At 43.9% G+C, this 14,223-nt stretch overlaps 1 protein-coding gene across 1 annotated transcript in view; it reads right to left on the minus strand.

Moving 5' to 3' along the window:
• Window positions 1–2,046: 2,046 nt before the first annotated feature.
• LOC129813953 (leucine-rich repeat and immunoglobulin-like domain-containing nogo receptor-interacting protein 3) overlaps window positions 2,047–14,223 on the minus strand; it is an 89,822-nt gene continuing 77,645 nt past the window's right edge. Inside the window, exons 2-4 of the mRNA XM_055866623.1 lie at window positions 14,007–14,223; window positions 13,125–13,868; window positions 2,047–12,993 (exon numbers count right to left, since the gene is read on the minus strand). The exon at window positions 14,007–14,223 is cut by the window's right edge and continues 429 nt beyond it. Coding sequence (XP_055722598.1) covers window positions 12,421–12,993; window positions 13,125–13,868; window positions 14,007–14,223 — 1,534 coding nt within the window. The 3' untranslated portion in view covers window positions 2,047–12,420. The remainder of the gene's footprint in view (window positions 12,994–13,124; window positions 13,869–14,006) is intronic.

The following is a 14,223-nucleotide window of genomic DNA, read 5'->3' on the forward strand; positions in this document are numbered from 1 at the left end:
TTTGGTTTGTGCTGGTTGTATGTGTGTAGTGGAGGTGTTCTCTCCTCATCACTCATTCTGTCTTTCCCCCTGGTCGCTGTGGATGTAACCCTGTCCTGATGTGTGCTAGTGAGGGATGCTGGTGATCTTCTGGTCTTTTCTCCGTACTATTCGTGTTTGTATTACCCTTCATTTGACCTGTGTGTATTGTATTGTATGTGCATTCGTTGCTTATTTCATGTTGTTGGTTGGAAGGCACCCGTGTGTATCTCTCATACCAGAACTGTCCTGAAGCAGTGCCCTGGGTGCCTGACTGTTTCTGCATTCAACACAGGTAAGATAAAGTGTTGGCTAATACAGAAATGGACTAGCACCCTGGCTACTGAAACAGGCTCATGAATGTTGTGGAGGGTTGACTCTCCACCTCCAGTGAGGAAGAGAGGCCCAGCGCTCTCTCAGTCAGCTCCAGTGCAAAATGTTCTCTCCCTCTTCCCTTACCTGTCAATCAATCAGAACCAAGTGTCTTTGTGATGGTAGAAGACAATCAATTTCCAATAAAGAGAAGAGAAAAGGAGAGAAGGAGAGAAAAGATAGAGGGATAAGGAAAGGCAGGCAGAGAACAGCTAAACAGGAAAGATGGAAGGATATGAGGAGGAATGGCTCTCTGTGTGTGGCCCCTCCCCTTTAACCTTCAACCTTTAGGAAAGACCTCTACCGTGGAGGCCAAGGTGCCAGGGATTCTCCCCAAGGAGAACCTGATTGGTTAACTGGACTTTTAATCGAAGATGTTTATCAAATGCCCAAACACACACACACACACTAACACGTGCACACACACACACACACATACGCATGTTCACACACATGCACGCGTTCACGCATGCATGCATGCACGCTCACAGACGCACACGCACACGCACACACACACACACGCACACGCACACGCACACACACACACACACACACACACACACACACACACACACACACACACACACACACACACACATACACACACACACACACACACACAAATAACCTGAGAGTCATTCCCCTCTCTATCCCACAGTAGCTTTTAGAGCCTGTGCAGTTACTCATGATGTTGGCCTGCTGAGACCCTTAATGAGTAATAACTGTAACAGAAAATAAAGTAAGTGGAAAACCAGTATGGGTAAACTGTGTGTTTTGAGTAATTAAATAAAGAAACAAACAATTGGATAGCAGTTTATCTTTGATTTTCATTTACATTAGAGATACATTTCAAAATGTTTTCTGTCAATGCAACACATTCTAATTTATTGTAGAGTTTTCTGGCTTCTTTAGGCCTTATTGATATTGGACGAAATTTTGATTCAATTGTAAAGTGAAGTACTTTTTGCAGGGATATTTTTGCAGGGATCCTCTTGCAGGGATCTTTTTGAAGGGATCTTCTTGCAGGGATCTTTTTGAAGGGATCTTCTTGCAGGGTTATTTTTGCAGGGATCCTCTTGCAGGGATCTTTTTGAAGGGATCTTCTTGCAGGGATCTTTTTGAAGGGATCTTCTTGCAGGGATCTTTTTGCAGATATCTTTTTGCAAGGATCTTTTTGCAGGGATCTTTTTGCAGGGATCTTGCATGCCATCTGTAGTTGATGTTTCAGAATTTAGATGCACATATAGAGGATAGAGGTCCTTATCCTATAATAATATTATACAGATGTAGGATCTTAATTTGATCACTCTTTTGTCGCAGAGAATTTTCCTGCATTACAGGAAATGTAAACTTGTAGTGTATCTGAGTTTTAAAAAGGCTTCTAAAGTTTGTAATTTCCACTTTGAAATTTCAGACTTAATTTGCCTTAACAAAAAATGTATCACCCCCTTCAAAAATTTATATTTATTATAATCCACATAATAATGTCCTGTTGCTGCAGGATTATTGTCCTGCTGTAGCAAACTGTTTCAAATTGAGATCCTAAATCTGTACCCTCTAGCGGCAAACTGCCAGAATGATCAGCCATATATCGTGTGTTAGTGTGAATTCATATTGAGTCACACAGACAGGCGAAAAAGAGAGAGGAGACTGATGTAACAGTGTAACAACATGCTTTTATGACAAAAAGAGTTCCTCTTTCACAAGACAGACAGTATAAAACACTTATACAAATAAAAAAGACCCCAGATACTTGAGAGACAGATATACAGTTCATTCGGAAAGTATTCAGACCCCTTGGCTTTTTCCACATTTAGTTACATTACAGTCTTATTCTGAAATGGATCAAATGTTTTTTTCCCTCATCAATTTACAAACAGTACCCCATAATGAAAAAGAGAAAACAGATTTTTTGAAATGTTTGCAAATTTAATACAAATACAAAATACAAAAAACAGAAATACCTTATTTACATAAGTATTAAGAGCCTTTGCTATGAGACTCGAAATTGAGGTCAGGTGCATCTTGTTTCCATTGATCATCCTTGATATGTTTCTACAACTTGATTGGAGTCCACCTGTGGTAAATTCAATTGATTGGACATGATTTGGAATGGCACACACTGGTTATATAAGCTTCCACAGTTGACAGTGCATTTCAGAGCAAAAACCAAGTCATGAGGACAAGGAATTGTCCTCAGAGCTCCGAGACAGGATTGTGTCGAGTCACAGATCTGGGTAGTGTACCAAAAAATGTCTGCAGAGTTGCAGGTCCCCAAGAACACAGTGGCCGCCGACATTCTTAAATGGAAGAAGTTTGGAACCCCTAAGACTCTTGCTAGAGCTGGTCGCCCGGCCAAACTGAGTAATCAGGGGAGAAGGGCCTTGGTCAGGGAGGTGAACAAGAACCTGATGGTCACTCTGACAGAGCTCCAGAGTTCCTCTCTGGTGATGGGAGAACCTTCCAGAAGGACAACCATCTCTGCAGCCCTCCACCAACCAGGCCTTTATGGTGGAGAGGCCAGACGGAAGCCACTCCCCAGTAAAAGGCACATGACAGCCCCCTTGGAGTTTGCCAAAAGGCACCTAAAGGACTGTCAGACCATGAGAAACAAGATTCTCTAGTCTGATGAAACCAAGATTGAACTCTTTGGCCTGAATGCCAAGCGTCACGTCTGGAGGAAACCTGGCACCATCCTCACGGCGAAGCATGGTGGTGGCAGCCTCATGCTATGGGGATGTTTTTCAGCGGCAGGGACTGGGAGTCTAGTCAGGATTGAGGGAAAGATTAATGGAGCAAAATAGAGAGAGATCCTTGATGAAAACCTGTTCCAGAGCGCTGAAGACCTCAGACTGGGGCGAAGGTTCACCTTCCAACAGGACAATGACCCTAAGCACACAGCCAAGACAACGCAGGAGTGCCTTTGGGACAAGTCTATGAATGTCCTTGAGTGGCCCAGCCAGAGCCCAGACTTGAACCCAATCAAATTTCTCTGGAGAGACCTGAAAATAGCTGTACAGCGACGCTTCCCATCCAACCTGACAGAGCTTGAGAGGCTCTGCAGAGAAGAATGGGAGAAATTCCCCAAATACAGGTGTGCCAAGCATGTAGCATCATACCCAATAAGTCTAGAGGCTGTAATCGTTGCCAAAGGTGCTTCAATAAAGTACTGAGTAAAGGGTCTGAATACTTATGTACATTTTATATTTCCGTTTTTTATTTTTATTTATTTGCTAAAATGTCTTAAAACCTGTTTTTGAATTTTTGTTGTGGGGTATTGTGTGTAGACCGATAAGGGAGAAACAAAGGTTTAATCATTTTTAGAATAAGGCTGTAACGTAACAAAATGTGGAAAAAGGGAAGGGGTCTGAATACTTTCCGATAGCACTGTATATACTGTATATTATACCTCTCCTACAAGTCATCACCAAGTTGCTATGCGACTGGTTGAAATGGATTGGACCCTTGGAGAAGGAACACTAGAATATTACAAAGACTTCCTATCTCCTACACAACCATACCTACAGTATTTACACATATTCAACAGTCATTTTCCTCTGTCAGACATGGCAGAAGAGGTCTAGAGATAAGATCACGTAATATGGCTACTATTGAATATGTACAGTTCTGTCCTCCAAAGCCAAGGGTTCAAGGACTATTTTTAGTAGGAAGTGGAATACCGTTTTGAATTTGAGACTCCAGTGAATTAGAATTGTGATTTTGAGATTAGAACCTTTCCCCTGTAACTGTGTGTGTGTCACTGGGCGAGCCTTTTGGTGGAGCGACATGGTTCGGCACCCATTCCTAGGTTTCTCCACTATTATTTAGAACAACAACGCAACAAATAAAACCACAGAAGAAAGTAAAAAGATTCCAAATTTCATAGCGAGGTGATAATGTCAGGATGCAGCGAAGCTTTACTATTTACTGTACCATTCAACAGTGGTTTAATAAAGACTTTACTGCAATGAAACAAACAAATAGAGAGAAACAGAGAAGCCACAATGTGTGTGTTTTTCATATGGTCTCAAGGTGCTCCACACAACAACCTGAAATGGTGGTTCTTTGATAAGGTTGCCCAGTGACAGCTTGGGAAGGTCCACCGTGGGACCTCAGAGAGTTGTCTCTACACAAATGAAAAGAATAAAGAGTAGGGAAGAATCTCAGGAATCTCTATGGTGGTCCTATGGTGGGAGATTGACTGTTGTTGTACAGAGAGAATTAATTCCCTATTTAACCTTTGTTATGAGTGGGAGAGGCTTGGTCAGCTCAGACCTGGTAGAGGGACAGTATGTTCCTGGCACCGTCTCGTTTGAATTAAAATGACACCATATTCACTTTTTTCATTATACTGGAGATTAGAAACCTAGGAAGGAGGGACGGCCAGGTCTGGGAGTGCCATATCCTTCCTCTCACGCCTGATATTTTCTGGGGGTCATGAGTTATGAATCCTATATTTACAGAGCATTGATTTGTGAGTCATGAAAAGTAGACAAAGTTAAAAGGGGTGAATGGAAAGTTGAAACACCACAATGGTCCCGCAAAAACAAAAGATTCCTTTAGTCCTTGATTTACAAAATATAAAACCTTTCAAGATACACAAAGTATACATGCTCAGATGTACTATGAGATCGAAATCATTAGAAGAAAAAGTCTCTCCATATTCAGCTACAGGGGAGTATCGGCTGCTGAGGACAGGAGTCTGGTTTTTATGGCAGTTGGTTACACCCAGTCCTATGGCTAGCATCTATGGCACACATTTCTCTCCCTACCAATGCAATTCAGTGGTTGGCAAGACCAGGTATATTATAGGCATGCATAGATCAAACCTGCTAAACTCACCAAAAAAAAAAAGTTTTGCTTGAAAAAGAAATGATCCATCTCTTCAGAGGAATCATCAGACTTACAGAAGCGTAATACAGTGTTACATATTGAAATGGTTATTCATGTTTGCTATCATTACTATTGGAAGCCGAGGGGGTCAGAAAAGTGTTGAACTTTTTAAACACTAACAGACAGTCTGAGCTACAGTCAATGGAGCCAACGCAGCATCTGTGTTTCATCTATACATCTCTCTCAGGTCTACAGGCTTAGAATCACAGTTATGATGGCAAATAACCAACGCTAAATTGAATGAATGTTTTATCAGTCAGATATCAAACCAGTAAAATACTGACTTGCCAAGCTAACCGTCAATTGGATTTCCATGATAGTGTTTGGTCATGGGTAATCATCTGAGATCCAGTGCAGGCAGAATTGCTCCCATCAATAACGGTAGTTTGTGAATATGGTCAACACATGTAATCTGCTATGCCCCATTTCACCACCAGGGGTCAGTATGACCATACTGAAAGTGGGGTTACTGTCCACAGCAGTGTTCTGGTCAAGACCCGCCAGCCTTTATTGATGGAAATAATGATCATAGTAATAATAGATACATTTTATACAGCGCTTTTCAATACAGAAGGAATCTCAAAGTTGCTGTAACCTTCAGGGTTAAATATCAGAGTTCCGATTACATACTGACTCTTGTGGGTTCCTTAAAAAGAGAGGGTCTTTATTTCTTCAGGGAGTAGATAGTTTGAACCCTGTGTCCTGGTAAGGAAATAGAGACCGTGACAAATAATTGAGTCTCTGGAGAACATGGCTCTCTATAATGTAAAGAAAAGGGTCAGAGGAATTAACCTGTGAAGCCCAAATGTTAACCCAACCAGTTCTGCTTCTCTCCTTCTATCTGTTTCACTCTATCATATGTCATCCTCAGCTAGCCCAGTTAGTTCAATGATATCTGGAATGACAGGAGTCTAACGAATCCTTTGAAAATGCAGTCGACAGGATGATTGAAGCTAAGGGCAATGGTAACTTTAAAATTGTGTGAGGTGAGTGGTTAAAATACACTACTATCCTAGTTTATGTTGGCCCAAATAAGGACACACTGCAAATCCAATTCCTTTGATGTTTTAATAATGGGCTGGGGGGAAATGAATGCCACCGAAATCAAGGGCAGAAACCCGCTGCTTTCCCTAACCTTGGTGTAAAATAGAGACACGCACTTCAAAAAGATTAAATTATTAAAACGTTGTAGCTGCTAATGATCCCCCTTTTATCTGAGTCTGGTTTTAGTTTCATTATCATCAGTGTATTCTCTGGGCCAAGCTTAGAGGGGTTTCCCATTGGGGGTATACCCTACAACAGGGGCTGCTGAAAATGGGACGTCTCGCCTCTCTGTCTCTCATGCACACATAAACATGCATGCACACACTCTGCAGGGCAAGGACAAACTGGGGGAGGGAGGCAGGGGAGCGCTCAGCCTAGTTTCTCAAGACTTTCTCGAGACGAGACACTCGCTCAGTCACTCTGATGTCTCCCATTCTAGTCTCCCCCAGAAACATAAAAGGCAACGAGGACAGCCCACCTAGAACACTGAATTCTCAGTGTTCTATTCAGTTGAATAGGGAAAATAATGGGCAGTCCTTCCTTTGAACGTCATCCATTAGAAATAATTAGAATGTGCAGCATGCTCTGCAAAGGGTTAAATGAAGTGGTAACCTAGGAAACGAGTGCTCTAGTTCAGGTGGGGAGGTAGAGGGATGGAGATAGAGCAGGTTGAGATAAGTTCAAAGGGTTCTCTATTTGAAGTGCACCAAATGAAGTACACTACAACTCTACTTCCTCGTACAGTCAAGGACCCCTGAAGGTCGAATGGATTTCATATGTATGCAAATGCTTATCTTCAAACCTGGACAGCATAGCAATACCTCCCAGGGTGAGAAAAATACAATTCCCCCTCAACAATACTCAATGAACAGGAGGCTAGCTAGAGATGTGCTTTGGTCTAGGATCAGAATGATTTCAGTTCAGACCAGATTTCTGGACTGTTTGAACACTATTTCCCATCTTTACTCTTGTGGGTTAGTGACTCAGACAGAATATTGGTAGTGACGTTACATACAGTCTAGAGGTTTCTGTTACCAGATATATATCCCAGAATGCAGTGCGCAGTTAGAATGGAAGGTTCTAATCTAGAAGCTGGGGTAGGAGGGTTCCCAGAGAGGAACCAACGTTTCAGAGAACCTGGGTCACCCCTTACCATTATTTCAGTTGCACAAGTCCCTGCACCATGGTTGATATTATTACTCAGAGCAACAACTCAAAACACGACAACATCGAATCACCGAACCACATAGAACAGGTGTCAACTACCACACAACCACACTGCAGCCTAGTTACTGTGAATGGGGACAACGAGGTCTGGGAATGAACTGATGAAGAAGAAGAAGGAGGGAAAGATAACACAATTAAATACCTTTATCTAATCCCTACATCTGTGATTGACGTTTACACCATCACACCATCAACAACCACAACAGACGTTCCCCAAAAGGGGAATATTGGAAAACTACGAGAATGGAATGGGAAACATCCAGTGAGTTATTACTTTTGTTCTCAAGACCGGAGCAATGGGAGCAAAGATGAATTCTCACACGTCTCTTCTGGCAGAGAGAAAACCAGGCCAATTTCCTAATCTATTTCCATTCAGCTTCATTAAACTTTAATAAATACAGAACTATTTATCATCACACAGTCCTTTGGTTGGCTTGTTCTACAGATGTACTGGAGGATGATTTCAGAGCCTTCAGAATTAATCTGATTTGAAAGCATTGTGAACTTGTGTCCTACACAAAGATCCTTCTAATTTCCTAAACATCTACATCATGGCAAATAGTTAACCCTCCACACACACACACACACACACACACACACACACACACACACACACACACACACACACACACACACACACACACACACACACACACACACACACACACACACACACACACACACACACACACACACACACACACACACACACACACACACACACACACACACACACAAGCCTTTAAGGTGGAATGAATGGAAGCTCCTCTAGGTATTGAGAACAGGACTAATCTCGCTGTTGGATGCCACAGAGTTGAAACGGTTAATGGTAAATGGTTTACGGAGAGCATCAACTGAGGTAACGCAAAAAGGAGGCTACTAAACGAATGAGAACAGAACACGTCATAATAAATACCACCGTACTCTCCTCTATACGATGCTCATGGCGTGGGCAGAGTTCACACGACTTCATTTACATTTTTAGTTATCGGTCTCCAGCCAGGGACCCCTCCCATAGGAGGACCCAGTGGGGACGGGGGACGCACTGGGCTAGGGGGGCACAGACATTTGCGCACTGGCCGTCTCAGAGAAAGAGAAGAGTGGTTGTTTGTGGATGCAGTTCTAGTTATTATAGATCTGTAGTGTTGTGAGTGGTTATAGTGTGATGTGCTGTTCTAGTTATTATAGATCTGTAGTGTTGTGAGTGGTTATAGTGTGATGTGCTGTTCTAGTTATTATAGATCTGTAGTGTTGTGAGTGGTAATAGTGTGATGTGCAGTTCTAGTTATTATAGATCTGTAGTGTTGTGAGTGGTAATAGTGTGATGTGCTGTTCTAGTTATTATAGATCTGTAGTGTTGTGAGTGGTAATAGTGTGACGTGCTGTTCTAGTTATTATAGATCTGTAGTGTTGTGAGTGGTTATAGTGTGATGTGCTGTTCTAGTTATTATAGATCTGTAGTGTTGTGAGTGGTAATAGTGTGATGTGCTGTTCTAGTTATTATAGATCTGTAGTGTTGTGAGTGGTTATAGTGTGATGTGCTGTTCTAGTTATTATAGATCTGTAGTGTTGTGAGTGGTAATAGTGTGACGTCTCACTATCTATCTGACTGACTGTGCCACTCTGCCAGCCAAACTACAGCAGATGGTCTTATGATCACTCTGATAGCTCACAAGACGGTAACGGTAATGACAATAATCATTATACAAGTGGATGTATCATCCATTGTAGGATATGAAAACTAACAGCACTAATCTAATTTAACGCTATGGCTTTGTAATGAAAACTGTACATTAGTTGCTTCATACAGGATTTGTGTTTCTACATGCAGTGTTGCTGGAATGTTGTAATGTCAACGATGTGTGTGCGTCAGAATAGGTGTCTGTGTGTGTGTGTTTGCGCTTGCCATGTATATGACTTTGTGTTCACCTGAGAAAAGGTCCTATGCATGTGTAAATGAGTGTGAGCCTTTGTGAAGGTGAGTCTGTTCTGTACAGTACAGTATATGACTCTCAGTGTGAACCTTTGTGAAGGTGAGTCTGCTCTGTACAGTACAGTATATGACTCTCAGTGTGAACCTTTGTGAAGGTGAGTCTGCTCTGTACAGTACAGTATATGACTCTCAGTGGGAACCTTTGTGAAGGTGAGTCTGCTCTGTACAGTACAGTATATGACTCTCAGTGTGAACCTTTGTGAAGGTGAGTCTGCTCTGTACAGTACAGTATATGACTCTCAGTGTGAACCTTTGTGAAGGTGAGTCTGCTCTGTACAGTACAGTATATGACTCTCAGTGGGAACCTTTGTGAAGGTGAGTCTGCTCTGTACAGTACAGTATATGACTCTCAGTGGGAACCTTTGTGAAGGTGAGTCTGCTCTGTACAGTACAGTATATGACTCTCAGTGGGAACCTTTGTGAAGGTGAGTCTGTTCTGTACAGTACAGTATATGACTCTCAGTGGGAACCTTTGTGAAGGTGAGTCTGTTCTGTACAGTACATGACTCTCAGTGTGTTCTGACTTCCAGGCTGCTCCCCCTGGCAGCTCTGTGGAGGTCAGTTCTTTTCCCATCACAGCCCAGGGCAGTAGGAGAGAGCAGTGTAAGAGTGAGGTTAGAGAAGTGATGCTTAGGCTCCTCCCATCCACCTTTCTCTTCCCACGTCCCTCCCTACTGGCAGTGGTAGGGTAGTACTATTAGTGGAAGGTTGGAAAGAGGAGACATGGACATACTCCCTCTCCACTCGTCCCACAGTCCCCACATCTCCCCCTGCACTGGGCGGTGTTGGTTGTCATGGTTACCGTGTGGCCCCATGCCCGCTGGGCTTGGCTTTCCAAGCAAACCCTTGGGGCATCAGGCCGTCATGGCAACCGTCGGCCAGTGCACTTGGTCCAACTCACACAGCCAACCTCGTCGCAAACGGTCACTTCTGAAAGTGAAGTGGGCCCAATTTAAATTTTCAGAATACATTTTATTTTGATGTGTATATGATGTGGTATTCAAAAACAGATCGGCCAAAGTGTCTTCTGATATTTTTTCCCCCATAAAGGTTATTAGGTCAAATGATTGAAATAGGTGTCATGCGTTTATCGGGAGGGGCCTTGATGGTGTCTTATAAATGTGACAATTGAAATCATATCCCAAATGTCTTACAAAGACGGCTTGTTTTTATTCAATATTGTAATCTTATTACTATACAACGTACTCTAAATTGCAATACTTACATGCTATTGCAATATTTCTGAGAAAGGCAGAATTTAAGGAAGCAAGACTACAAATGCTGTGATTAGTTGATAGCCATGTCTCTCCATGGGCTATGATGAAAGGGACTACAGCTACAACCAGAAATGACTTTTTATAGCAGATTAGGAGAGCGTTTAATCTAACCCTAACTTCTGGTCATGGCTGTACTCCCTCTAGTCAGAACTATGCCCTGTGTGCAATGACCACTACAAGTGCATAGCTTCCAGAAAGTCCTTTTCACTTTCTGTGAGAGAGGCATAACTATGATCATTCCACAGCACAGTAATCACCCAATAAGAGATCACACTAAATTCTTAACTTCTATCATTCTTATCAAGCTAAATGGTAATGTTATATAGTTTTCTCCAGAATACCACTTTAGTGATCTGGTTGAACCCTTATCAAGCTCACTAGCTAGGTTTCCATCCAATTAGCGACAGATTTTCAAGCGAATATTCTAAAATCTGCAAAAAAACAATATGTACATTTTCTCACCAGAGATGTGTTTCCATCAGATGGACTTGTTGAGGATAAAAGGCTGTGTGATGACGTAGTGCACATAAAAACGACTTTTGCAGTTAAATTCCCATGTTTTCCATCGCATTTTTAACTCTAATGACGGTTTTCTCATCCCCAAAAATATGCGTTAAATAGCGTGTATTAGTACTTGCACTCTAGCCAACAGCTCGCAGATACAATGTGGGTATAGCCTACATGATGAGATTATTATGGACGAAAGAGTGAGATTATTTTTATTTGTCAAACAGCAGCCAAGCATCGATCATCATGTCACCAGAATAAGACCCTCAATATTTAATGGAAAAGAGCATCAAGCTCATCACCGTGCACTTTCACCACCCTGTGAAGTTCATCACCGTGCACTTTCACCACCCTGTGAAGTTCATCACCGTGCACTTTCACCACCCTGTGAAGTTCATCACCGTGCACTTTCACCACCCTGTGAAGTTCATCACCGTGCACTTTCACCACCCTGTGAAGTTCATCACCGTGCACTTTCACCACCCTGTGAAGTTCATCACCGTGCACTTTCACCACCCTGTGAAGTTCATCACCGTGCACTTTCACCACCCTGTGAAGTTCATCATCATTTATAATTTATTTCATCTGTAGCCTAATAAACTGCGTTCTTTCCTGACGAGTAGTACTGGGAGGACCACACAACATGTCATCGCGTGACTCAGACACAAAAGATCCCACCTCATCTAGCGCATTTAGTTTTGTCTACATTTGGAAATTTCGAAACCAACAAATGTTCTGTTTCCATCAGGCCTGGCATGACATTTTTTATCCGACATGTACTTTACTCACATAAACGGGTTGGATGGAAACCTGGTTAATGACAATGTTATATTTGTCTGAAAATATAAACAGAACGTTGTACCACCAGTAGGAGTAAAACCAGTAGGAGGCCGTGAGGTCAAAGGGCATCATGTTTTTTTCCACTCAAACCGAATCTGGTCCTGGTGAATACCAGCCATGTGTGAATACTGTATGCATTTTATTTATTATTTATTTATTTACTCTGCGATTCAGCATTATGTGTGTCTTGTCAAACACGTTTCCAGGACGTGCTTATGCCTCTCCCGAGTGACCCCTGGCTGCGTTGTATCATATCATCTTCATGTTGAATTTCCGGGCCCCTCCGGCGCCACCCACCGCTGCCGGCCCCTCGGCCTTCCGGAAAGGGGTCTCGACGGTGAAGTTGTTCTTACGCTGACCCCGCCCCCGGCTCCATGCAAACAACAACAGGAAACAGAAGAGCACCACGCCCAGGAAGGTGATGCAGCCCATCGCTGTGGAGACCAGTATGGTGGTCAGGTCCAGGGTGAACTTGAGGAAGACGCGAGTGCTATTCAGGTTTGTGTCGTTGAAGAAGTCGCCGCCGTACATCGAGCGGTTGGCGAAGAAGGCCGACGAGGCATCCAGCGGCGCGCCCCGGACCGTGAGCATCGCAAAGTAAGTGTCATTTCCCCCGGCATTGCTGGCGATGCACATGTAGGTGCCGCTGTCGGTGACCTGGGCATAGCGGATCTCTAACGTCCCTCCTGGGAGGACGGTGATGCGGCCATTGCTCTTGGCTGTGATTAGTCGGCGCTGAGGAGAGATCCACATGATGTTGGGGGCGGGCTCTCCCACGGCACTGCAGAGGAAACTCACTGGCTGGCCCTCACGAGCCGTCACCTTGGAGGAATCAATGGATAAATGAATTAATGAATTAAGCATTAGGTATAAAACTGAAACATATCAATGTGTACCTACACTGTAGTTACACTATGCTTACATGTACTGCAAAGTGGGATAACAACTCTTACTTGTTGAAGCTTGCGGTTGCGTATCTTGGGCTTCTGGCAGGTGAAGTGATCAAAGAGCGCTGAGTCGGTGAAGGTGCTGAGGCTGTTCCCCTGCACCTCCACCGGCCCAGCGCACACAGGCACCCTGCCGTCAAAGTTGAGGGTCTTGCGTCTCTGCAGGATCCACAACAAACGACAGTCACACAGCAGCGGGTTCCCATCCACCCGCAGCGTCTCCAGGCTGTTGACAGAGTGGAACGATCCCTCCTCCAGGGTCTGGAGGTCATTGGAGGAGAAGTTGAGGACCCGGATCTGTCTGAGGCCTCCCAGGGAGTGGGGCTCCACCGTAGCCAGGCCCGTGTTCACCATGATCAGCTCTTTGAGCCTCAGCAGGTCCCTGAAGGCCCAAGGCTCCAGGGTAGTGATGGGGTTGTAGGAGAGGTTGAGATGGGTGAGGTGGATCAGGTTTCGGAAGGAGGACGAGGGGACGGAGGTGATATTGCTGTTGGTGATGGACAGCCAGTACAGGTCCAGACCCTGGAAGCTCAGGGGGGAGATGTATTCCAGGTAGGGCCAGTTGTCAATCTCCAGTACCCGCAGGTTGGCCAGCTTACGGAAGTTCTGGTCCTCCAGGGCGGGGATGCTGAGCTGGCGTAGTCGCAAAGTGACCAGGCTGCGTAGGTAAGACAGCGTCTGGCCAGATATGGAAGTCAGGTTACAGCGTTCAATGGTCAGATCCTCCACCCCTAACAGGCCAGAGAAGGCCTTCAAACACAATCAAATCCAATTTGATTAGTTGTGAGCTCCAATTTTGGAAACATAGCAATAAATAAAAGGTTATAGACAGATCAGGAACAACATAGTGCTTGAAAAATGAATCATCAAATGATAACAGCTCAATACCTCATGAGAGATGTAGACCAGGTCATTGTCTCCCACCTCCAGGTGTCTTAGACTCCTCAGGTCCTGGAAGGTGTAGTCCAACAGAATCACCAGCTTGTTCTCACTCAGGTCCAGCGTGGTCAGGTTGCCCAGCTTGGCGAAGGCCCCCATGGGTACAAGCTTCAGCTGGTTCGCCCTCAGCCGTAACACCCGGAGGCTCTGCAGGTTGGCGAACGCG

The sequence above is a fragment of the Salvelinus fontinalis genome, chromosome 17 (assembly GCF_029448725.1).
Source record: "Salvelinus fontinalis isolate EN_2023a chromosome 17, ASM2944872v1, whole genome shotgun sequence".
Lineage (NCBI taxonomy): Eukaryota > Metazoa > Chordata > Actinopteri > Salmoniformes > Salmonidae > Salvelinus > Salvelinus fontinalis.